The 25,494-nt window shown below is 40.8% G+C and overlaps 1 protein-coding gene across 2 annotated transcripts in view; it reads left to right on the top strand.

The window, feature by feature from the left end:
* Window positions 1–6,492: 6,492 nt before the first annotated feature.
* Window positions 6,493–25,494, top strand: part of nectin4a (nectin cell adhesion molecule 4a) — a 32,312-nt gene continuing 13,310 nt past the window's right edge. The window contains exons 1-5 of one of the 2 annotated variants that reach the window (XM_047385193.1): window positions 6,493–6,850; window positions 15,385–15,579; window positions 15,967–16,134; window positions 16,907–17,185; window positions 17,395–17,509. In XM_047385193.1, the coding sequence (XP_047241149.1) occupies window positions 6,796–6,850; window positions 15,385–15,579; window positions 15,967–16,134; window positions 16,907–17,185; window positions 17,395–17,509 (812 nt within the window). In that variant the 5' untranslated portion in view covers window positions 6,493–6,795. The remainder of the gene's footprint in view (window positions 6,851–15,384; window positions 15,580–15,966; window positions 16,135–16,906; window positions 17,186–17,394; window positions 17,510–25,494) is intronic. The other variant, XM_047385194.1, reaches the window with a different exon arrangement.

The raw sequence follows: 25,494 nt of genomic DNA, 5'->3' as shown, positions 1-25,494 counted from the left end.
TTATAAACATTTTTACCTTTGTTGGTATTACAACCACAAACTTCAATGTGTTTTTGTAGAATGTATATGAAAGACCAACAGAACGCCTGATTGTTTAGTGGAAGGACAATGATTCTTGGTTTTCTAAATGTTTTAAAATATAAATCTAAAAAGTGCACCATGCATTGGCATCAGCTTCTCTCTGAATTAATCCAATTAATAGTGATTAATCAATTATTGAAATAATTGTCAACTAATTTAGTATTCAAATAATCATTAAGGGGAGTATGCAGACTCTAAAACATGCCATTTGCTCAAAGAATAACCCACTCAGAGCAATAATTAGACAACAATTATACAAAATATTTATACATTTTGCATTTAAGATGAAAACCCTTCTTAGTCTGTAAATATGCTCTATCTAGAAGTCTTCACGTGGCATAGCAGCTTTAGCTTCACCAGGTTCAAATTCTGTAAAAACTCTCCTATCAAGCACCCTTTACCAGTATTAATTATTAATCGATTAATCGTGGAACTTTCTGCCCTAAAGGCAAAATTCTGTGTATGGTGGAAAACTAACAATGATTTCCTGAACACACCATTCTCAAGGTGAAACATAGTGGTGGCAGCATCATGCTGTTGGGATGCTTTCCCTTCTCAGAAACAGGGAAACAGGTTTATATGAAAGAGTATTCATGTGTTAGATTGAGCCAGCTGACCTAGATCCAACTGGGAATCAGGGGCAAGCCTTGAAGTTTGATGTCCGCAGACGCTCTCCATCCGATCTGACTGAGCTTGTGCTATTTTATAAAGAAGCCAGGGCATGGTTTCATTATTTGGATGTGCGAAACTGATAGAGACATACCCCCAAGTACTTACAGCTGCAACTATGATGAAAGAGGATTCTCTGAAGTATTGGCTCAGAGGGGCAAAACACGAAAACACGCTATGGTTTTCAGTCTTCTATTTGTGCAAAATGTTAAAACGCATGTACGATATTTTTTGATTAGGCTTTTCTTTGTGTTGGTCTAACACATACAATCTAAATTACATACACTGAAGATTTAGAGTTGTAATCTCATAAAATGTAAATGAAAAGGTTTAAGGAATATTAATGCTTTTGAAAGGCAGTGTAGATTCCTGTTGTGTATGCGTCTATCCGATGCCTCAGGGGTTACATTTGTCTTCTTTTTATATATTTTACAGATATCCAATGCCAAACAGGCCAGCAGCGTAAAAGGAAAGTCAAAGCAGGTCAGAATGTCTGTGTGGCTAAAATGAATCTTGTTGTCTAGAGTGGATGTGGGAAGCACAAACAGACGCATCACACCACAGCAAAAAGAGAAGCGTTTCAGTCAACAAAAATACAGCTGAACTTTTGTAGAGGCTAACCACAGTGGACACACTCTGATGTTGTGGATGTGAGGAGAGAAATGATCGCACAGCATGCTTACCTATATTAACTGTGTATGTGTGTGTGTTAGTGTGTGTGAACATCTCTGTGTGTTTTTTTTGTTGCGAGTTGACCCAATACTGAGTCTGCAGTCGGTTTGATTTCTGCCCTGAGACCGCTGAGTATCTGACTGGTTAGAGGAAAATAAATAAAACATCCTGTCGACGTTTTAACTCAGCCCCCTGAAACGAGTTATATATTACATTTTATTGCAAAGTTTTGCTGCTGTTAAGTTTTATTGTAAAAATGTAGTTAATTCTTGTTTTTTCTAATCTGAGCCACACGCCCTGACGCCACTGTGAGGTTTCTCATTGAGCAAGCAGAATGACAGCTGTTCTTACAAACCTGTGCTGCACTGACTACTTTGTGTCTAATCTTCTTCTTATCTTCTTCCTGTCAGAATGTGGAAGAGGGAATATATACGGTGAGTTTTAGAATGAGCCAACACTACGCAGTGTTAAATTTAAGTTTACGGTATTCATATTCTCCTCCTCCCTCTCTCTTTCAGGGTCTGACTCCTCATGTGACAGACACGTATGAAACCATCGGCGTGAAGAAGTGATCCCGCTGAGCCCCACTGTTCTTATTTCACATTTAAACATAACATATGTCATCCTCTGCTTTTTTACACCAGCGTTCGGTTCCCCATTTTGCTTTTGTTGAATCTAGCAGAAGTTGAGAAGGAAGAGAGAGAAAAGAGAAGTGAAGCCCAGCTCTCGGAAAGGTTTTATCATAAACTCTGTATGAGATACTGCTCCTCATCTGTTGCACATATTTAACTTTTTATCCTGACAAGCTCTGTCCTGCAGATACATTTCAATGCTTATGTGTAAAGAAATATGATTACATTGGGAGATTTTGTATTTTATAAAGATTATAGGTGCATAACATGCTGACTGGCACTTCATGGAAAACCTATCCTTTTATTTTATAGATATGACATGCTTTGTACCCTTTCATCTATTTGTATTATCATAGTTTCATTTTATTATGCCATAATTTGGCGGTTAGATGGCACATTGGGGAAAAAATCTAACATGCATGTTGAACAGTATTTCCATCACACCACATGATGGCAGTGATGGCATTTTCTTTACCTGTCTGAAGTTGTTACATATATGCACAAGATCTGCTTTGCATACATATTGATATTAAAGATATTCTCTTTTAGAAATACAGCCTTAAATTAAGGCAACTCTATCTCGTATTTAATCCTTAAATCCTAACAGTATATTTCTGAAAACAATCGTTTCCTGCCAGGGAATATTCGTATTCATAAGATTAAATATAGACATCACTTTGATCAGTGGGATCAAAAATGTTTAAAAAGGAAAATATGAAATAAGAGCAGAAAAAAAACCTATATTCATAGATAAATAAATATTTTATAGATGTTAGCGTTGCATTTCATTGGTACCTGGAAGTGAGATATTTGGAAAAACATACCAACTTCAAAGTCTAAGTTGTCATGTACAAAAGGAACTCGTACTTGCAGTAAAACATAGTTTAGCACTTTTAAGAGTTTGCATTGAAATCAGCCAGACACATTGTACTGTACACCCTCTGTTAGGGAGCATCTTACTACAGTATGTAGTAAGAAAAACATTCTTGTTGACTTGTTGGCTAACCAGTTTGGCCTGGTTACTAAGCCTATAGCAAATCCCTTTGGGTGTCTGACTTGGCATGTTCCATTTGTACTCGGAAGTTGGACTTTTTGTCTTCCAAGTCTAAAACATGAATAAGCGCATCAAATTCTAACTTGAAAACAGGGGTGATATCATGGTCTAACCTTTAGGGGTGTTCATCCCCCAGAGAGAATCTGACAAAGGTTGTTGATCAGAACAATCTTGTTCTGATATCTTTATTTTTTTAAAACAGCAGGCCCACCAAACATTAATGATTATCAATGATCTACCCTCTGCATGCACTAATTGCCTAGCTTAATAATGTATTTCACTGATTTAGCTGGAACAAGGGTAACGCACATCAGGGACCTCGGATGCAGGTCTGAAAAAACTCGTACTCGTCGTCTTCTGCTTTATCCGGGACCGGGTTGCAGGGCCAGCAGACTCAGCTGAGACACGCAGAATTCCCCAGACACCTCCTCCAGCTCCTCCGGGGGGAGCCCAAGGCGTTCCCAGGCCAGCCGAGAGACATAGTCCCTCCAGCGTGTCCTGGGCCGTGTCCTGGGCCTCCTCCCGGTGGTACGTGCCTGGAAAACCTCCTGAGGAAGGCGTCCAGGAGGCATTTGGTATAGATGCCCGAGCCACCTCAACTGGCTCCTCTCGATGTGGAGGAGCAGCGGCTCTACTCCGAGCCCCTCCCGGATGGCCGAACTCCTCACCCTATCTCTAAGGGAGTGCCCGGCCACCCTACGGAGGAAGCTCATTTCAGCCGCTTGTATCCGGGATCTCGTTTTTCGGTCATGACCCAAAGTTCATGGCCATAGGTGAGGGTAGGAACGTAGACTGACCGGTAAATCGAGAGCTTTGCTTTTCGGCTCAGCTCTCTCTTCACCACAACGGACCCATTACTGTGCCAGCTGCACCGATCCGTCTGAAAAAGCACTCTTGTTATTTTTTATCTAACAACCAATGCAGACTCTCCAATTCCCATCACTCCCAAAGTGCAGTCCCCTGTTTCTGGTTGTTAATGCTCTCCTGAAGTGTGATGGTGGTATAGCGGTAAGGGACCACTTGGCCCCATAAAACCAAGCTCGATGTCATCCTAAAAACAAGCATATGTCTGTAGAAAAGGAGATAACTGTTGTAGACTCAATAGACTAACCAGCCCTCCTGAAGACTAATCATTGGAAAATAATCGCTACAAACAACATAAAGAGGTGGCATTTAGAAGACTGTCTAAGCCACATATCTAGTCTTGAGAAACTGACAATCCCTCCATCATGCCAATTACCTGCCTGCATGAGAAACTCTGATCATCCAACAAAAGAAAGGTTTACCACAGGGGTGTGTCATTCATTTTTTCCCAAAAATAACAGTAACTGTGACGATTCAAGAGGGCTACACCAACAGACACAACTCTTATTCTAAAATCTGCCAATTACCCAGCCAATCTGACCTGATCTGACATAATTTGTTCATATGAAACATCTATATTCATTGGTGTATTTCACTGAAAATTCTGCTATAAAGATTTGACATGAACTGAATATATAAAAATATATTTAGTGTGAATATCACGTATTCACAACAACAACAACCGTTAAAAATGTACATGTTTAATCTGAAAATACCGCTTGAAGCTGCAATCCTTAGAAACAGCACGGCACTTTACCCTCTGACTTTACATTTCTATTAAGATGTTTGGCTGAAAAATATAGATTCTCTTTTAGTGAAAATAAAGTGATTTTTAGATAGTGAGTTGGCAGGAAAGGGGCAGAGAGAGAGGGAAGGCATGCAAACATGGAATAAGAGTAATAATGTGAACCATGTAATCTGAACAGCAGTTTAGTAACAGCTTGAGACAGAAAGCTATGTCGCAGTCTGTTGGTTCTGCTTTGGAAGTTACGCTAATGTTTGCCTGATAGCAGCAGCTCAACATGCTCATAAAGAGGATGTGAGGATCACTGAAATAGATCCTGGACTGAGGCCAGGGATGCTCCAATGAACTTCTTAGCTCCAGTCATTATCCTCTGCAGGGCCATCTAGTCTTCCATTTCATAGCTGAAGTACTGTGCTGAGATGCGTTATGTTAACACTGTCCACCATGCCCCTCTAGAATGTTGCCAGCATGTTGGTGACATTTCAGTTTCCTCAGAAGGTGCAGTCTCTGCTGGGCCCATTTCAGGAACCCAGTGGTGTTTTTCAACCAGGATTCTCCTGTTTGGTTACCTGCCTCATGGTCCCCGGTTTTTGCTCCCTGTGTTTCCATCGCTCTGCCTGGTTCTCGCCCGTGTTTCAAGCCTAGTTCCTGAGTTTGTTATAAACTTTCTTTTTTTCCTTATTAAAGAACATTATTTTGCCTCAGCCACGTTCTGCATTTGGGTCCTCCTTCAACCACATCAATACAAGAAAAAAAAAATTCCTCACTGAGAGCAGAGTGTACCGGAGTCAAATTCCTTGATTGTCTGTACAAAGTTGGCAATAAAGCTGATTCTGATCATGGCAGAAACATATTTTTCTGGGTGAAAAGACACAAACTAGCTACCCTTATATCGTCATAACAAACTTCTCTATGTTGGTGCCCAGTGTTTGGAGGTTATGCTGAACTTAGCATAGCACATATACAATCTTAAAGGCCAAAATGGGCTTCTACACCTCTGGTATGTTTGTCGCAACCAAGTCCAGCATGTTTTCTCTTCGTTGCAAAGTCCAGATATTGTTGGAACTTTAAGCTTCTGCCACCAACCATGGGTATCCCAGTGTTTATTGATGGGAGTCATTTTGAAACTCTCAGTTGTAGGAAACTTATAAGCAATAGTTTAAACTGAGATTTCAAGATACTCACACTCAAGTAATCAGTTTAGTAAAAATGTTAAATATTAAAGTGTAGTGGAAGTGTTTTTATGATGTTAAAATAAATGAAGATAAAGTTTTCGCTGTGGAGTAGAGCAACCTTTGAGTTGTTTTCACGACAGTGACATAAATGGACCTCCGCTGGGTTTGTTATGTTGAACTATTAGGAAAATATGCCAAAGAAAATTGCCCTACTCATTCAGAAAGTGACTAGAGATCACATTCTTTCAGCACTGAGCTTTTACCGTGAGAATAAATGCCCTTAATGTGGGCAGATTAGTTTATATTATTCTTCCCGGTCAGAGGCCACTGTGACCATTATATTTAGGATTATATCTCTTAAACTTAAAAGGGTCATTAGTTTTCTTCAGAGGGAGGAGGCATCGGCAGTTTCGGTCTCAACCTTGCTGTTATGAACTTCGCTCTGTGTCATTGGGACGCAGTTTAAACAGGTTTTTTGGGCAAGCTTATTCACCTGCCTCCTCTCTAAGCCGAGCAAGTAAAGGCGAGAAAATAACTGTCATGATGCCTCCACCGAACAGGAAAAGTGAGTTTTTTTAGGCATGCGTGAGAGAGGGAGGTAGTGAGAGGCAGAGCACAAACAGGTGGATCTCGATCAGGTAAAGCTGCACCTTCTGTGCACTACCGACCTGATGGCTAAACTTCACTCTAGCATACTCTACGCTTAGGACAGATCTTTGAACAGAACCAGGATTTTCACAGAATAAGCCATTCTTGGGGATGATCACACACCAGGAGGCATGAAGGCGCCACGCACTCTAAGCTGCCCTCTAATTTAGGATCCTTTTACCTGGACTGATGAGCTTCACTGCTGTGCTGAAAGTGTACCAGCTTGTGCACAGTTAGCACTAACTCCAGAGGAGGATGACATCTCTGCTCAACAGACTCTCACTGGGTCTCCTTGTGCTCCAGGTCTTAGGTAAGATGAAGCTTTGCAATACTTGGTTGTGACTGTATGAGGGGAATAGCCTGTATTATGATGATCAACAACAGCCTGGAGTTATGAACGTGTTCTGGAAGCCCTTCATAAAGTCATTAACATGTGTGTTGATTACAACTTAACATTTTCAGCAAGTGTGTTATGCAATGTTTGGATTTAAAGCTTGGATGTGGCTCTTAATGGTAGAGCTGGGCTATTGGTGGTGCTCTGATATATCAGGAAAAACTGGTTGCTGTTGACCAATCTGCCTCCTGATACATAGGAACTGCCTGAACTCTTCCTCTTTGTACGCGTTAAGCTTAAAAACACTACAGGTCAAGAGGTCTTTCCACCCATTGCTCTATTTCTACAGTATGAAACTTCGTGGAACGCCATGATCCACCAGCAGACTGTTTGGAAAACTAATGAAGTCCAATTTTTTGGGGTAAAATATCTTGTGGTGATAAATGTGAACTTGAAACCTTTGGGGAAAAATTCTGTTTTGCATCCATGAAGCCAGGATAGGCTGAGGGCTATTCCAGTAATGCAGCACAGGCAGATTCCACAGTACGGCCCAAACCTCATGCAGGATCACAAAGCACCCACGAACACACCTTAGTCTCTCAGTACAATCACCGATTCTGACGGTAGACCCATGAATCACATCCTTCCCAGCTCATTACACTGTCTTTCATAAGGTTTTAGAACCAGCTGTTGCACAAGACTCAGTCAGCAGAAAAATTAAATCATAATATGCTAATAAGGAAATAGGTACAGTACACAGATTGGTTTTGTGATTGTTTTGTATGCAGCTTATTACGGACCTGAACACAATGTCCCACTTAATAAAAATTATTAAAAAATTACATTAAAGTGAAAACATGTCTAAAATATCTAGGTATTTGGATGAGTGTAAGTATTTTAAAAGGGTTTTCTTTCATGCCACTGTGACCCGGATGTCAGAAGTACTCCCTATTGTCATATCTTCCTTATTCATATAACTCATGACGATTTGCATGATTTGTGTGTGTGAGCTCCAGACTAGCGTTTCTACAAAACTTTCCCAGACAGCAAATATGAATAAAATCATGTGGATACTTATACACCTTTTTCTATTACATAATTGGTGCTGCACCTTCATCTTCCAAAGATTGGGAAGTTGACCTAAGAAATGGCCTCTGATTATGTATATTAGCTATAGTATATTGCTATAGACACAGAAACCATAAACAACCTAAAAAGTTCTGAGAAGTATCACCGCTTATAAAGGAAGTTGAAGATGATTGGTTATCCCTTAAGGAGGTCGGTACCATCCTTACCTTACGTTAAAGTAGACGTCCAGCTCAGGCTCATTATTGGAGAAACACAGATGGTCTTTACTGTGTAGGACCAGGTCGACACTGCAACTTTGTGGAGGCAAAAATAGAATTTATGATTCTGTGATGGATAATTTTAAATGTGCTCAGAGCACCTGTTTTAGTGTATGGATTTTATTTCTGTTGTAAATTAGGAATGCAGTTGGGGATGAAGAGAGTGGGATATCATAAAAAGACAAATCAACATTAATCATATCTTAAAACTAAAAGCATATCTGATCTGCTCTTATCAGTGATTTTAATCCTTTTCAGAAGCCAAAATTTGTTGTCTGGTGGTCTGTCATAGCCCAACTGTGGGGTGACGATTTTCTTTTGGAAGAGAGAAGAAAGTAGTCAGCATACAGGGTGTTAGGTAGCCTCTTCAAAATTGAATCCGTAGGCCTTGTCTTAACTGTTGGTAAGAGACAGAAACTTGATTCCCAGTTGCAAGAAGGCCTAAGCAGTGCTCCGTCTGACAGGTGCAGGTGCAAGCTTTCACAGGGGACTTGCCACAAGTGTGTAATTATCACAACAGACAAAAACGAAGAAACTGGTCTAAACAGGAAACCTGTTACTTAAAGATTTACCGCTTAATACACACAGTTAGCGACCAAAACAAGCCACTTTACTGCAGGTGCTACTAGCTTACCGCAAGTAGCACCTACAATCAATCCCATAGCAACACCAGCAGTTTGATTGTACTGATAAGTACTGATGGTAGCATATTGTTGGGACCCATTAAGCATGACTATCAGATTATTTAATTAAACAAAGTTAGGAGCTGAGGGTTTCAGTGCAGCACCGCTAGCTATCACTGCTAGCACAACTGGTTGCGTCACAGAGGCTGATAGGCTATGACACAAACAGCCCACCTGCAGATAAAATGAGGCATCACTTAAGGTCGTCTGATGGGATGAACAGAAGAAGCAAAAAGGCAGCAGTGGTTCATTCATTTTAGATGTTTTGTGGACAGAAAATCCCACATCATAGCATACCCAGACTAAAATACAAAACCTTTACCTTCCAGGGGTCCACCACAGGGGCAGTCCCCCCATAGAGAACAATCGTATTAGATTTCTCCTAATTATTACCTGTCAAATTTCAGTCTAATTCTTCATGCTGAATTTCTTCTAGTATAGCACTCTTCCTCACTATCTAGATTGCGGAAAGTGATTTAGCTGTTGTGTTTGGCTCAGGGTCTGCGCCAGCATCTTTCACCAGTGCACCAACTGTTCAATTAGTGTTAGAACGGCAACCTTTAGATTGTATGAAGATGCATAGTGATGGGATCTGTGTTTTCAAGTGTTTTTATTATTTGAAAGGAGTGTATTTCTACATTTGAAGAGGCTGAAACTAAATTTTGTCATGCAGAAACAAACTATAGATAGTGGCAGATACTATAAAAAGACATTAGAGATAAACAAGATCTCATTTGACTTATTTAGGTCTTTCGAAAATTCAAAGTGATAAACATATGTAACTGATTTGTAATTAAGCTAAGAAACATGTTTAAATTAATATTATTAATATTAAAAATATTTAAAAAATACTATTATTATTAAAAATATTAGAATCTTCTCTATTAGTTTTTATCTTCTTGTTCTGCCATCTGCCTTATCAGACGCAAGAAACACGAGCTGCTTGTCAACATCGACATTGTAATTGCAGTTGTCATAAGGCAAACAATGAGCTTATTTGTATTAGGCGAATGTCCACAAACATTCATTCATCTCCACTTCAGCGTGCCAGGAAAAATAACCTGACAGATGCAAACAAGCATGTTCACCTTAACTATTAAATCCAGGTGACAGAGTTCAACATCGTAGCTTTGTCTCCGTCTGTGTGTGTGTGTGTGTGTGTGTGTGTGTGTGTGTGTGTGTGTTCATAAAAAAACTGCAGGCATAAAGAAAAATGTATTTTTTAAGCACTGTCTGTCTGAAGTTTATGCTATAGTGTTGACAGGTGGCAGATTGAGACAGCTAATACAGATGACTATTGTGTGTGGACTTTGTTCATTCTTTGTGTTCAGAGACCACTTTAACTGTGCTGTCCAGACGCTGAGGTAACCTCTGAGAGTGTGCTTTGAAAATGTATCCTGAGCAACTAGTTAAGTGACATATCTTTGCTTGTACTCGACATCCAGATTTCCTTCTCCGTTTTTTTCTGTCTTCTGTGCGTCTTCACCTCAAGCCTGTGAAGCTTGATGGGATTATATCCATGCTGATTGCTTTTATTTAACTTAGTCACATGCATAGCGTAAAAGGGAAACAGTAACATGGAAAATTGACTAAACGGAGCGTTGTATACACAGGAACATATCTCCCCAAGTCAGATGTTTGCACAGTATTTTATTTAGGGGTATCAAAGTTGTAGAGGCTGAATCCAAATGCATAGTATTTGCATCCACACTTTTCAGATTTATCTTATCCTTTTCATTTTGTTTCCCATGCATGACTTTCTGTTGGTTTATGAAATAAAACCCCAATAACATTGATTGAAATTTGTGGTTGTAACAAGACAAAAAGTGAAAATGTTCAAAATGTTTAAATACTTTTACTATTAATATAAGTGAGTAAGTGAAACAGAAGAGAAATACAGAATACAAATGCTATAAATAAAGTAAATTTAATTACATCTTACCACCACTTTTAGGCAAAAAGGAAATATTAAGAGCTGCATATCAGCTTATTATTGTCTTTGAAGTATCAAAGTGTGCAACACTGCTTTCGCAATATTCGGTAATGCATTTAAACTTTGTAGTACAAAAAGAAAAACTATACAATTATAAATAATGAAGAAATTTACATCCTGAAATATACTATTGGGTCGAGAGAATTTCCGTACAGATTGAGCTGTTTTATACTAAATAGTCCATGCATGACAATAAAGAACAACTACAGAGACCAACTTTACCAGCTGTCTGGAGGAAGGATCTACAATCACAGTCCATTGTGCATGCATGGGGTAGTCAGTCAGTGATGAAACTTTCCATTGTCGATACAAAATCATGCATGGGGTGGGACACATTGGCTAGGTGTTATTTTAGTTTGACTAGAGTTCTCCTCTCTCGCATCACCTGCACTGGGTCATGAGGAAATCCCAAGAAAGATCAGGATGCTTAGTCAAAAAACAACGTTTAGAACAAGGTCCTGTGAGACAAAGAAGAAAAACATCAAGGGCAGGCTGATATTAAGCAGGATGTACAGGCTTGGACAGCAGGAGATGGCAGCACAGGTGAGTTCTCCTTCTGATCGTCTGAGTGATACTGGGAGGAAAAGGTCAGAGCAACAATGAGTGTTATGCCAACAGAGAAGCCCCTGATACAACTCATTGATAGGGTTACTTCTTATCAAAAGTAGCAGGCTCCATGACAATTCTGCCCAAGAATCCTTCTGTGAATGAAGGGTGGGATCGAAAGGTCCTTCAAGAGAACATCTTCTTGACCAAATTGGGCAAATTTGGTGATAGTCTGATGAAGTACCATGTCAAAAGGCAATATTGATAAATAGGTTGTTCACAGATCAAACGTCTGCAACTTAAATTTAAAGACGAATCATCAATCAGAATAGTTGACCGAACAATAGTTGACTTAACATACTGTGCTTTTGAGAATGAGGAAGAAGGCTTTGACTGAAATAAAAGCATAATCTCTTCTATTCTTTCTAACAAGCCTGTATAAACAAACAGATGTTTGGCACCAAAATCAGAAAGTTATTTCCTAAGTTCTTCTTTGTCAAGCTGTTGGTTTATTTATTTTAATGTATAGAATAACTCCTTAAAAGGTCATATACATCAACCATATTTTATTGGAGGGACTTTGCGACTGTCCTTAGAATTTTACAGGGCCTTGAAAAGGTATTCATACCCAGTTTTACATATTTTGTCAGATTATAACTGCAAACCTCATTGTATGTATTTCATGGGATTTTATGGGATAGACTAATAATGGTAGTGTATAATTGTGAAGTGGAAATAAAATATCATATGGTTTTTAGAAGACTTAACAAAGAATAATGTAAAAGGCAGGGGTGCAGTGTGGGTCAGCAGTAGACCAGTAAACACCATATACAGGTTCTTCTCAAAATATTAGCATATTGTGATAAAGTTCATTATTTTCCATAATGTCATGATGAAAATTTAACATTCATATATTTTAGATTCATTGCACACTAACTGAAATATTTCAGGTCTTTTATTGTCTTAATATGGATGATTTTGGCATACAGCTCATGAAAACCCAAAATTCCTATCTCACAAAATTAGCATATCATTAAAAGGGTCTCTAAACGAGCTATGAACCTAATCATCTGAATCAACGAGTTAACTCTAAACACCTGCAAAAGATTCCTGAGGCCTTTAAAACTCCCAGCCTGGTTCATCACTCAAAACCCCAATCATGGGTAAGACTGCCGACCTGAATGCTGTACAGAAGGCCACTATTGACATCCTCAAGCAAGAGGGTAAGACACAGAAAGAAATTTCTGAATGAATAGGCTGTTCCCAGAGTGCTGTATCAAGGCACCTCAGTGGGAAGTCTGTGGGAAGGAAAAAGTGTGGCAGAAAACGCTGCACAACAAGAAGAGGTGACTGGACCCGGAGGAAGATTGTGGAGAAGGGCCGATTCCAGACCTTGGGGGACCTGCGGAAGCAGTGGACTGAGTCTGGAGTAGAAACATCCAGAGCCACCGTGCACAGGCGTGTGCAGGAAATGGGCTACAGGTGCCGCATTCCCCAGACCTGGGCTACAGAGAAGCAGCACTGGACTGTTGCTCAGTGGTCCAAAGTACTTTTTGTCGGATGAAAGCAAATTCTGCATGTCATTCGGAAATCAAGGTGCCAGAGTCTGGAAGAAGACTGGGGAGAAGGAAATGCCAAAATGCCAGAAGTCCAGTGTCAAGTACCCACAGTCAGTGATGGTCTGGGGTGCCGTGTCAGCTGCTGGTGTTGGTCCACTGTGTTTTATCAAGGGCAGGGTCAATGCAGCTAGCTATCAGGAGATTTTGGAGCACTTCATGCTTCCATCTGCTGAAAAGCTTTATGGAGATGAAGATTTCATTTTTCAGCACGACCTGGCACCTGCTCACAGTGCCAAAACCACTGGTAAATGGTTTACTGACCATGGTATCACTGTGTTCAATTGGCCTGCCAACTCTCCTGAGCTGAACCCCATAGAGAATCTGTGGGATATTGTGAAGAGAACGTTGAGAGACTCAAGACCCAACACTCTGGACGAGCTAAAGGCCGCTATCGAAGCATCCTGGGCCTCCATAAGACCTCAGCAGTGCCACAGGCTGATTGCCTCCATGCCACGCCGCATTGAAGCAGTCATTTCTGCAAAAGGATTCCCGACCAAGTATTGAGTGCATAACTGTACATGATTATTTGAAGGTTGAAGTTTTTGTATTAAAAACACTTTTCTTTTAATGGTCGGATGAAATATGCTAATTTTGTGAGATAGGAATTTTGGGTTTTCATGAGCTGTATGCCAAAATCATCCGTATTAAGACAATAAAAGACCTGAAATATTTCAGTTAGTGTGCAATGAATCTAAAATATATGAATGTTAAATTTTCATCATGACATTATGGAAAATAATTAACTTTATCACAATATGCTAATATTTTGAGAAGGACCTGTACAAAGGTCATTAGTCCTCAACGCAGCAGCAGGGTAAAACTCTTGCCTCCCAGCCATTTGCTGCATGTTTGCCTCCTTACCTGTCATGCCAATGTGATAAAAGGTTGCATGCACCAAAAAACAAAAATAAAAATTTAATTTATACTTAACCCCCCTGAATAAATACTGTGTAGAACCCTTTGCTGCAGCTACAGCTTCAAGCCTTTGGGGTATGTCTCAAGCAGCTTTGAAAATCTAGAGACTGAACTTTCTACCCATTCTTCTGATCAAACTAGCTCAACTCAGTCAGTTAGGATTAATAACAGCAATTTTCATATTTTGCCACAAAATCTCAATTGAATTTGCTTCAGACTTTGACTGACCCATTGATCTAAATAATTTCATTTTACCTCTGGCTTCATGTTTAGGGTTGTTGTCCTGCTGGAAGGTGAACCTCTGCCCAGCCTCTAATAGGTTTTGTTCCAGTACTGCCCTGTATTCAGCACTAGCGATGCTCCCATCAAGTTTGACCAGTTTCTACCCAGCATTGAGGCTACTACCCCCATCGTTAGCCAATGGGATAGCATGCTCAGGTTAATGTGTGGTGTTAGCTTCCTTCTACATATAGCATTTTGCATCTTGGCTGAATAGGACAGACTGCAGAGTACACTTTGAATAGCTGACCTGTCAACACATTCTCCATCTTGTGTTGTGGATCTCTGCAACTGCATCAGAGGTACTATGGGCCTCTTGGCTGCTCCTCTGATTAATGCTCTCCTTTTCTGGTCTAGTTTAGGTGGCCATGTCTTGGTAGGTTTGGATTGAACAGAGCTCTGTGAGATGTTCTTTGAAGTTCTCCTGCTTTAAAGTTCTCCTGGGGCGATAGTGGTAGGGTTTGTCCTGTAAGCAATGGGTTGCTGGTTCAAACCCCCACTCTGTCAGGCTCATTTGTGTCCTTGGTCAAGACACTTCACCTGCCTTGCCTGCTGTTGGCGGTCAGAGAGCTTGGTGGCGCCGATTGTATGGCAGTCTCATCTCTGGTAGCTGTGGCTACAATGTATCCTACCACTGTCAGTGTGTAAATGGGTGGTTGACTGTTTGTAGTGTAAAGTGCTTTTGGGTCCTCGGATTTGATAAGGCCATTTACCATTTACAACTGTATCACTGCATTGTCTGCTCACTAATGTTCTTACAGAGCAGCTGGATTTCTGCTGATATTAGATTACATACAGGTGGACTCTATTTACTAATTATGTGTCATGTGCAATTGGTTGCATTGGATTTTATTTAAGAGGCTCAGAGTAAAGGTGGCTAAATACAAATGATTGCTACACTTTTTAGATTTTTATTTATAAAAAACTGTAAAAACTATGTATGATTTTCCTTCCACTTCATAACTATGCACTACGTGGTCTATCTCAAAAGATTGAAATGTGATAGTTGGAGATTGTAGTTGTAACGTGACAAAACTTTAAAGAGCTAAAAGGGGTCTGTGTTTTTTTGCATGGCACTGCAACAGATTACCTTCAAGTGCTTTATTTTTTCGCATCCCTTCTGTTTCAGTGACGGGAATACAGGGAGAGCCAGAGGTCATTCCATCAAAACATCTCCTACAGTCGTTGGAGGAGGCTGAGACGGTCCTGCCCTGCCTCTACCAGCCGAGCACAGACAAAGTGGTGCAGGTCACCTGGTATAAGGTCAGCCCTGCTAAGCCTAAGGAGCAGATAATCGTTGCAAACAATGCCGATGGCCATTTGGGTAGGTTTATTCACCAAACCCTTTCCACTTTATCTGCTAACTCACAGGTTCACAGATCTTATTCAATTATTTCCCTTTTCTTCACACTGACCATATTTCTATTGTATTCTATAGTCTTCCTCTCCTGCTGGCTCATATGCTTAAGAACTGTTTAGACAATAAAACCAAAGCTTGAGTTAAATTTGGTCTGATTTAAAAATAAGACTGGGATACAAGCCTTAAATGAAAAGTATCGTCAGACCAGCATGTAATCTTGGAACTTAAACCAATAGTGATAATGTAACTCTGAGGTCTGTTTTGAACTTGCTGGACCTTTTTAGAGTAGCCTTCTTCCTCTCATGGTCCTTTAACTCTCTTCCTCTTTCCCTGGCCGCTCTCTGTGTGCAGCGTTCGGGACGTGGAGCGGCCGTGTGCGCTTTAAAAGCAGTGAACCCACAGTGGACTCGACTCTGGTTATAATCAGCACAAAGGTCTCGGATGAGGGCGTCTACATTTGTCACATCAGTACCTTCCCATCTGGCAACTTTGAAAGAGAGATATCTCTCACCGTGTGGAGTGAGTTGATCCCTCATATCTCTGATGTAGTGTAGGTAAAGACTAACACAATGGAAGTCATGAACAACAAATGCAACATATTTTACCTAATTGGTCACTTTACTTCACACACACATAAATCTTTTGTAAGTCTCCTAATTAGGGAATGCACAAGAAAGAACTTCTCTTATGAAAAATGATGACTCTTACTATGTTGGTGTTGCCCCATTGCCACACCTTTTTTATATATTTTGACCTAGTTAAAGTACTCAACTGATACAAAAACGAATCGCTTAATAACAGTATTGAATCTTGTGTTGGAGTATGAAGATTCATTGACTTATGTAAATAACACCCTGCCTCACCAAACGACACATCTAATACTATTGCATATTATAGCAATGTGATCTCCAGCTAGAGCAGGCTGCCACTGATTGTTCTGAAAATGTTTATAATTTCTGTAACATGAGCATCAGAATTCAGAGAAGCTATAAACAGCACTGTTTAGAAAGGATTTGCCTCTTACAGAGTTCTTGTGTTTTTGCTTTTTTTGACTAAGATTACCTGATTTAAAAACAAAATTGGAAGGTTTTTCAAGCATGAATGGCCTGGTCGAGGTCATACCATTAGTTTATATTAAATATTAAATAACTAGAAGTAGGACAGAAAATAAAAATTTTTCCATCAATTTTCTTAGAGTGATTTTTTATTTTTAATTTTTTTGCAAATTCAATCTTGATTCCATATAAGCATTTTTCCTTCTGATAAACTAATACAGCAATCCTTCTTCCAGCTACTCCCATTACCTCCTTGGATGCTGTGGTTGTAAAGGAGGGTGAGCCCTACAAACTGGTGGCCTCCTGTCGCTCTGTAGCACGCCCACCTCCTCAGCTCTCCTGGGACACCGAGCTGAATGGTCAGTCTATCAATCGGACCTCAGACAATGGTGCTGTCAACACACACTACTTTCTGCACCCTCTGAGGAGTATGAATGGAAAGAGGCTGGACTGCCTGGTGTGGCATCCAGTTTTCCAAACCCCACGGAGGCTCAAGAACCTTCTGGTGGTGCACTGTGAGTATTCATGAAATTAATCAATTCTTTGTTATAGACAGTGATGTATCTAAACCAAGGGGCACAAAAGGTTCTAAAGGTGAGCTAAATCTTTCAGGGAATCAGTAGAAAGAGGCAAAGATTTACTCCATTCCTTTTACAAACAGTATCCTCCTATTCTCATTTTGTCTTAACTGATTAAAGCTTGAAAATGACTGCTCTTCCTTCAGTTCCTCCACATGCTGAAGTGTCTGGCTTCAATGAAGATTGGCATGTTGGTATGGAGAATACTGCCCTGAGGTGCATACATGGAGGAAATCCTGAACCAACCCTCACTTGGACCAGGTACAAAAAGACTCACCTACCACTCTGGCTGTCTGGGAACTAAATGACTAACCGTCTGAGGTGTCTGGTCATGGGTGCTTTCCTTAATACTCGCAGAGCAACCATGCAAATAATTTTTGGCCTAGCATTTTATGGATTTAATTGGGATGTTTGGTGGAGTTGCAATTGGGTTGTCCTCAGGGGCCCAAGATATAGTATCATTTACTGATACTACCTGGTAATTTTAGGTGTAAAATACCCATTAAATGTGGGGATGTTAATCATCTGTTCCAGCACTTCATTCCCTCTACAGTACAATGTTTTGTGGTTTTTCAGTCATACCACAATGTCTATGTGATCATTGTCCTGTTGCATAGTTGGGGGACAAGCTTCAGCTGTGGGACAAATTTTCTTACTTTTAACTGTAGAATACTGGTTTACAGAGGAGTTCACGGTGGACTCGATGACTGCAATTAGCCCAGGTCCTGAAACAAGCCCATATTGTTATAACTCCACTATTGTGCTTGAAAGTTGGTATAAGAATCTTGTGGTAATATGATGTATAGAATGATGGACTACAAATATGCCAAACATTTACTTATACCCTTTCCAAATCTAACATCTAAATAATGTGTTAGACCAACACAATGTAGCACATAATTGTGTGGTGGAAGGAAAATAATATAAGGCTTTAAAAACTATTTAAAAATTAAAATTTGAAAAGTGTGGTGTCCAGATATATTCAGTGTACTTGAATCAATACTTTGTCGAATTATCTTTTGCTACAGTTACAACTTAAATTCTTTTGGGTTAAGTCTTTAGCAGCATTGCACCTCTAGGTGGAAAGTTTTGCAAAATAGCTGAAGTTCATTCAAATTAGATGGTGGAGATCAAATTTCAGGGTTGCTGTTTCTCTGGAAGGTGTGCCTCTGCCCCGGTCTAAAACCATTTGCAGCCTCTAACAGGTTTTTGTTTTTAGGATTGTTCCATCTATCTTCCCAAACTCTAACTAGTTTGTTCCTACTGAAGAAAAGCATTCCCACAGCATGACACTGCCACCACCATTTTGCAACTTTGGACAGCGGGTTAAATATCTCAATTTTGGTCTCAACTGACAAGGGCATGCTTCTTTAGCATGTTTGCTTTGTCCAAAAAATGGCTTGTTGTACACTTTTAAATTGCTCATAGCTTTTCTTCATCACATCCTTCTTGCTACTCTTGCATGTTTGTGGAGTGCTTGGCTTAATAGATTCACCCACCTTAGCCGTAGATCTCTTCAGTTCCTCCAATGCTACAATGGCTCCTTTCCCGGCCTATCAGTTTAGGTTGATGGATATGTCTTGGTAGGTTTGCAGTTTTGCTATAAATTTCTCAAGCTCAGTCAGTTTGGATGGAGAGTCTCAACAGCAGTTTTCCTGTTTTGACACAGGTTTTCAGTTGAATTTAGGTCTGGTCTTTGACTGGGCCATTAAAAGGCATGAATATGCTTTCATCTGAATCATTCACTTATATTTCTGGCTGTATGTTTCATGTTGTCCTGCTGAGGGGGACCTCCGCCCTACTGTCAAGTCTTTTCCAGCCTATAATAGGTTTTGTTCCAGTACTGCCATGTATTTGGCTCCATCCAACTTGCTGTGAAGTCTGACCAGTTTCTGAACTGCATGATGCTACTACCAAAGTGTTTCCTTATGAGGATAGTATGTGCAGGTTAATGTGCAGTGGTAGATTCCCACTATACAAAACATTTTGCTGCTTGGGATTCTATTTTATAACCTAACCTTGATTTAAATTTCATTACTGCCTTCTCTGCTTTTTCCTTGGTCTTCATAATGCGGTTTGTTCTCTAATGTTCTCATTCAAACCTTCAAGGCTGTCACAGAGCACCTGGATCAGTTAAAAACACAAATTCCCTTTAAATTCCACCTAAGTAGTTAAGAGAGTCAAAATCTCTTAAGTAATTAGGTGACATCTTATTGTTTTTTGGGGGGTATCAGAGTAAATATGAGTGCATATATAAGCAGTGCACACTTTTAATATTTTATTTTGCAAAGATATTTGAAAACTGTTTATTTCTCTTCCTTCTGCTTCACAGTTATGTTTTGCTTGTGTTGGTTTGCCACATGATATCCCAATTTGTTGGGTTTATGGTCCAAACCCAACAAACTTTGAAGAATGAACTAGAGTTGTGAATACTTCAGCAAGGCACTGTGCCTGAAGGCTACAGAGCTTGAACAGAACTGCTCACACCAAATAGCGAGCTCCACCATTACCTCCTGAACAGTTAAAGAAACCGTGATAGTTTGAATGCGTTGTCCTAATAGGATTAATGTTCAGGGTACATGAAGAACTCTGCTGAAAACCAACTGTTGGTTTCATTTGTTAAGGATTACATCTTCTGATTGATCCATCTTCTTTAATGCCATTCCTTTGGAGCACTGAATATTCGCAGGGCGTGGTATGGCTAGAACAAATGTGTCCCGCAAACACAAAGAATGATGGCTCCCATTAAATTATGAGAGGTGACAGCTGGACGTACAAGACAGAAATGCATGACAAATAGATGTATCTGCTTCAGAAGTAAAATAAGCACAGCTTGGTGTTTCTGGAGTTTCTGCTGCAGATGATAATAATGATGATGATGTGCTTATTAATTGCTCTTACTCATGGAAACATTTCTTTAAAGGTGTTTTTGTGAGTGAGTACACACTTCCCAGACACACAGAGAACTGAATCTGCACCTAAAATCAGTTGTTACAATCCGCTTCTTCTTACTCACACCTGCAGCTTGCGCACACTAACATGTGTGCCACAGCCACACAGTAGCAGGTAAACCTGTTGTGAGTACATGGCAGCAGGTGAAGTAATAGCTTCTGTCACAGTATCATGTTGTGGCTTGTGCCGAAAGCAGACATGAAACAGTTTCACACGAAGGAGGGTGGATGGGGGTGGAGGGGAAAAAGGCAAAGGGGTGAGCAGTAAGGTGAGAGGTGAACCAGTGGCAGCAGAGTGAAGGGGTGGAGTAAGCCTTTAGTTGGAGGGGATGAAGGGGGAGGGGGATAAAGAGGAAGTTAAGTTTGCAGATTTGTTAAATACGTTTTCAGAGTTATGTATGTTAATACCCCGAAAGGTTGTATGTAAATGTAAAAACAGCAAGATTCTCTTTCCTGCTTGTCACACAGTGCTGTGAAATAAATAAGCTCCATGTGAAACGTACCGTAGCCTCTGTGAATGGAAACTAATGTTAGGTTTAGAGGCTTTTACATGCTGACAACTGCTGGGCTAAAAACAACCATGTTTGAGTTATTTTACTAAGTCAGTCTAAGGTCAAATATGGTCTGTTTCAGGCCCAGATTGATTTAACACAGCAGGGTTGGTTATAGGAAGACACATGCCGCATACCAGTATCAAGGTTTTAATATGTTACACTTTCAAAAGCGATATAATTTTGGCTAACTGAGTTCTTATCTGGGCTGCACGGTGGCGCAGTTGGTAGAACTGTTGCTTTGTAGCAAGAAGGTCCTGGGTTCGACTCCAGGCCAGGGGACTTTCTGCATGGAGTTTACATGTTCTCCCTGTGCATGCGTGGGTTCTCACTCACTCTGGCTTCCTCCCACAGTCCAAAGACATGCCTGTTAGGTTAATTGGTCTCACTAAATTGCCCTTAGGTGTGTGCATGGTTTGTGTGTTGCCCTGCGATGGGCTGGCGACCTGTCCTGGATGTACCCTGCCTCCCGCCCATGGACTGCTGGAGATAGGCACCAGCTTCCCTGCGACCCACTATAGAAGAAGTGGTATAGAAGATGACTGACTGAGTTGCTATCATTTAAAGTCCTTTTGATGAGATGTCAGAGAACATGTTCTGAATGACTGCAGCACTGCCCCTCCCCCACTCATTGTTGTGCACTGCCGATACCCTGGCTATAAAAAACATCTCCACTTTTCCATCTATGTCTAACCCATTTCTTAGCATTAGCTGGACTAACTGTTTTTCTGTTTTACATCCACACCTGTGGATGTAACTGTGAGTGCACTTGTGTATATAAGGTTTCTCCATAAAAATCACGGACACCGAGAACCACCAATACGCCAGCGGGCAGAGACACCAGCCACTGGCAGGTAGTGTGGCAGGGAGGAAATAGGCCCCACATTTTATGGGGGCTCTAAACTGATTCAGGAGAGAAAGCAGCCCAAGACCCAACTTCAAACGAATGTATGTCCCTGACTGTTGTGAAGTGCCTTGAGACAACATGTGTTGTGAATTGGCGCTATATAAATAAAACTGAATTGAATTGAATTGAAACAAAAACAGGCACACACAGTCCCAATCACACGTTCCCACCCTCATGCGTACACATAAAACACACCAAGACCAAGACAAACAACAATGGACGTTGTACACTCACTCACACTCCCTATACATACCCTATTCTCCCAGGTCCAGGTACCAATACCCCAGAGGGGGTCAACCAGCCTCTGGACCCAGGAGGTGGTCTCCTTCCTTCAGCCCAGGTTGGTGCCGGCACCACCTGAACCGAGCGACTCTGGCCCTGGCCCTGGCCCTGGCCCAGACCCCGAACCCCCGCTCTGATCCCAGCTCCCAACGCAACGACCCCTGTCCCCAAAGAGGGGTCTACGTGGTCCAAACAAGCCCACCAACCAGAGCCATCCCAGGATGAAACAGTCCCAACCCCCCAATGAATTCCAAACCCCTTGACAGAAGCCAGGCAGAAATGAGTCCAGGGGATGTTGGTCTGTGTGGTGAAATGGGTCTCTGAATGAAGCAACTGATGGAGGTTGTGGTTGAGTGTTGGAGGGTGGACTGGTTGAGGCTTGGATGTTTCGAGAGACACCGGGGGGGTGGGGGGAACACAAGGTGCTGGGATGGACAGGTTGAATTTAAAAAGAGGGACAGATATGGAGATTGTTATGGTGGGTGAGAACACTGGCAGCAGGACTGATTACACACTTAAATTTAATGGGACAGCTTAACCTAGTGAAGTGTTTCTTGGAGATGGATCTTAGAGAAACATTTCAAGAGGAGGGCCTAACCTTTTGTCCAGTTGTACACTGGGGGGTAGGAATTCTTTTCAGGGTGACAATTTTGCAGTTTTGCTCAGGAGAGTGAGGGAGAGTTCAGGTGATGGTGGACAGAAGTGACTGAGATTTCTTTTTCATCTCAGGGAAACAGGGCTGGTTGATAACAAAGCGATTCTTCAAAGGGTGATAGACGTGTAGCAGAGGAGACATGTGTGTTATGAGTATATTCAATCCAGGAAAGTATAAGCTCCAGTTGGCAGAGTTGGAGGAGGTGACACAATTGAGGGCTGCTTTGAGTTTTTTAATCATGTGGTTTGAAAGGTGTTATGGTTTGCGAGATATAGGACCCCAGAATGCAGACTAGAAGGCAGCATGTCGGTAAGTAAAAAAGTTTAATAACAAAAACTCACTCACAACAGGAGGCAGGAACAAAACAACAAACGGGCAGGCAAGACAGGCATGCCATGATAAAAAAAAAAACAAGACTTGGTTTGAGAAATGTTTCCGCGATGACTAACTGAACAGGTGTGTATATATGGAATGAAAACCAGGTGGAGCAAGGAGACAGATTAACTTGGAGCAGGTGAACCGAATAAACTTAATTAACAGACAGAACAAAACGTGGCTGTGGCAAAAACAGAGACTCTAATACAGGTCCTTCTCAAATATTAGCATATTGTGATAAAGTTCATTATTTTCCATAATGTCATGATGAAAATGTAACATTCATATATTTTAGATTCATTGCACACTAACTGAAATATTTCAGGTCTTTTATTGTCTTAATACGGATGATTTTGGCATACAGCTCATAAAAACCCAAAATTCCTATCTCACAAAATTAGCATATTTCATCCGACCAATAAAAGAAAAGTGTTTTTAATACAAACGTCAACCTTCAAATAATCATGTACAGTTATGCACTCAATACTTGGTCAGGAATCCTTTTGCAGAAATGACTGCTTCAATGCGGCGTGGCATGGAGGCAATCAGCCTGTGGCACTGCTGAGGTCTTATGGAGGCCCAGGATGCTTCGATAGCGGCCTTTAGCTCATCCAGAGTGTTGGGTCTTGAGTCTCTCAACGTTCTCTTCACAATATCCCACAGATTCTCTATGGGGTTCAGGTCAGGAGAGTTGGCAGGCCAATTGAGCACAGTGATACCATGGTCAGTAAACCATTTACCAGTGGCTTTGGCACTGTGAGCAGGTGCCAGGTCGTGCTGAAAAATGAAATCTTCATCTCCATAAAGCTTTTCAGCAGATGGAAGCATGAAGTGCTCCAAAATCTCCTGATAGCTAGCTGCATTGATCCTGCCCTTGATAAAACACAGTGGACCAACACCAGCAGCTGACACAGCACCCCAGACCATCACTGACTGTGGGTACTTGACACTGGACTTCTGGCATTTTGGCATTTCCTTCTCCCCAGTCTTCCTCCAGACTCTGGCACCTTGATTTCCGAATGACATGCAGAATTTGCTTTCATCCGAAAAATGTACTTTGGACCACTGAGCAACAGTCCAGTGCTGCTTCTCTGTAGCCCAAGTCAGGCGTTTCTGCCGCTGTTTCTGTTTCAAAAGTGGCTTGACCTGGGGAATGCGGCACCTGTAACCCATTTGGCTACAGGTGGTTCTGGATGTTTCTACTCCAGACTCAGTCCACTGCTTCCGCAGGTCCCCCAAGGTCTGGAATCGGCCCTTCTCCACAATCTTCCTCAGGGTCCGGTCACCTCTTCTCGTTGTGCAGCGTTTTCTGCCACATGTTTCCTTCCCACAGACTTCCCACTGAGGTGCCTTGATACAGCACTCTGGGAACAGCCTATTCGTTCAGAAATTTCTTTCTGTCTCTTACCCTCTTGCTTGAGGGTGTCAATAGTGGCCTTCTGGACAGCAGTCAGGTCGGCAGTCTTACCCATGATTGGGGTTTTGAGTGATGAACCAGGCTGGGAGTTTTAAAGGCCTCAGGAATCTTTTGCAGGTGTTTAGAGTTAACTCGTTGATTCAGATGATTAGGTTCATAGCTCGTTTAGAGACCCTTTTAATGATATGCTAATTTTGTGAGATAGGAATTTTGGATTTTCATGAGCTGTATGCCAAAATCATCCGTATTAAGACAATAAAAGACCTGAAATATTTCAGTTAGTGTGCAATGAATCTAAAATATATGAATGTTAAATTTTCATCATTACATTATAGAAAATAATGAACTTTATCACAATATGCTAATATTTTGAGAAGGACCTGTATACAAACAAAACCAAACTTGACAAAACATAAACAGGACTAAAACATGACCAGAAAAATAATAAACAGAAGCATGATTCAAAACTTGAGTAGTGAAAAACATATAAGGAAAAAACCCGAAACCAAAAACCAAACAACCCCAAATCATAACAAAAGGAAGTAGCCAAATTCTAAGTGGAAGAGAAACACCACACATACATAAAACTACCTAGACAGCCAGGGCCAGTATGGCCATACCAAGAGCTATACAGGATAAATAACCAGCATACAAACATTCATACCTAAGCTTAATTTAGAGTGCCCAGTAAACCTAACACATTTGTGTTTGCACTGTTGGAGAAACCCAGACTTGCTGGAGAAAGGGACAACATGTAAACTCCATACAGAAAGGCCCAGGCCAAGACCTTCTTTCTGCTACTGCTTCATTGTGCAATCCTGAATGATTTTTATTTCTACTTTAGTCTATTCAAAAAATAATTGGATTAAAATCTTATCATATTAAAAAACAACAAAGACAACAGGCTCAGAATGTCACAATAAGCCCAAAAACAAACTTAATCAAATGTTGCCCATCTGTGTTAACCTCATGACCAATTTTTTGGTCAAAGAGTGAATGTGCAACATAGCTAGTGGTAGTGCTAGCTACTGAGGTAAAACACAGTAAACTTATTTTGAGTGAACAAGTGTGAACTGAAGTCATGAACCTGCTGATATTAAAGGGATAG

The sequence above is a fragment of the Girardinichthys multiradiatus genome, chromosome 14 (genome assembly GCF_021462225.1).
Source record: "Girardinichthys multiradiatus isolate DD_20200921_A chromosome 14, DD_fGirMul_XY1, whole genome shotgun sequence".
Lineage (NCBI taxonomy): Eukaryota > Metazoa > Chordata > Actinopteri > Cyprinodontiformes > Goodeidae > Girardinichthys > Girardinichthys multiradiatus.
The sequence above is the reverse complement of the archived record's forward strand: the minus strand, read 5'-3'. Positions and strand labels throughout refer to the sequence as shown.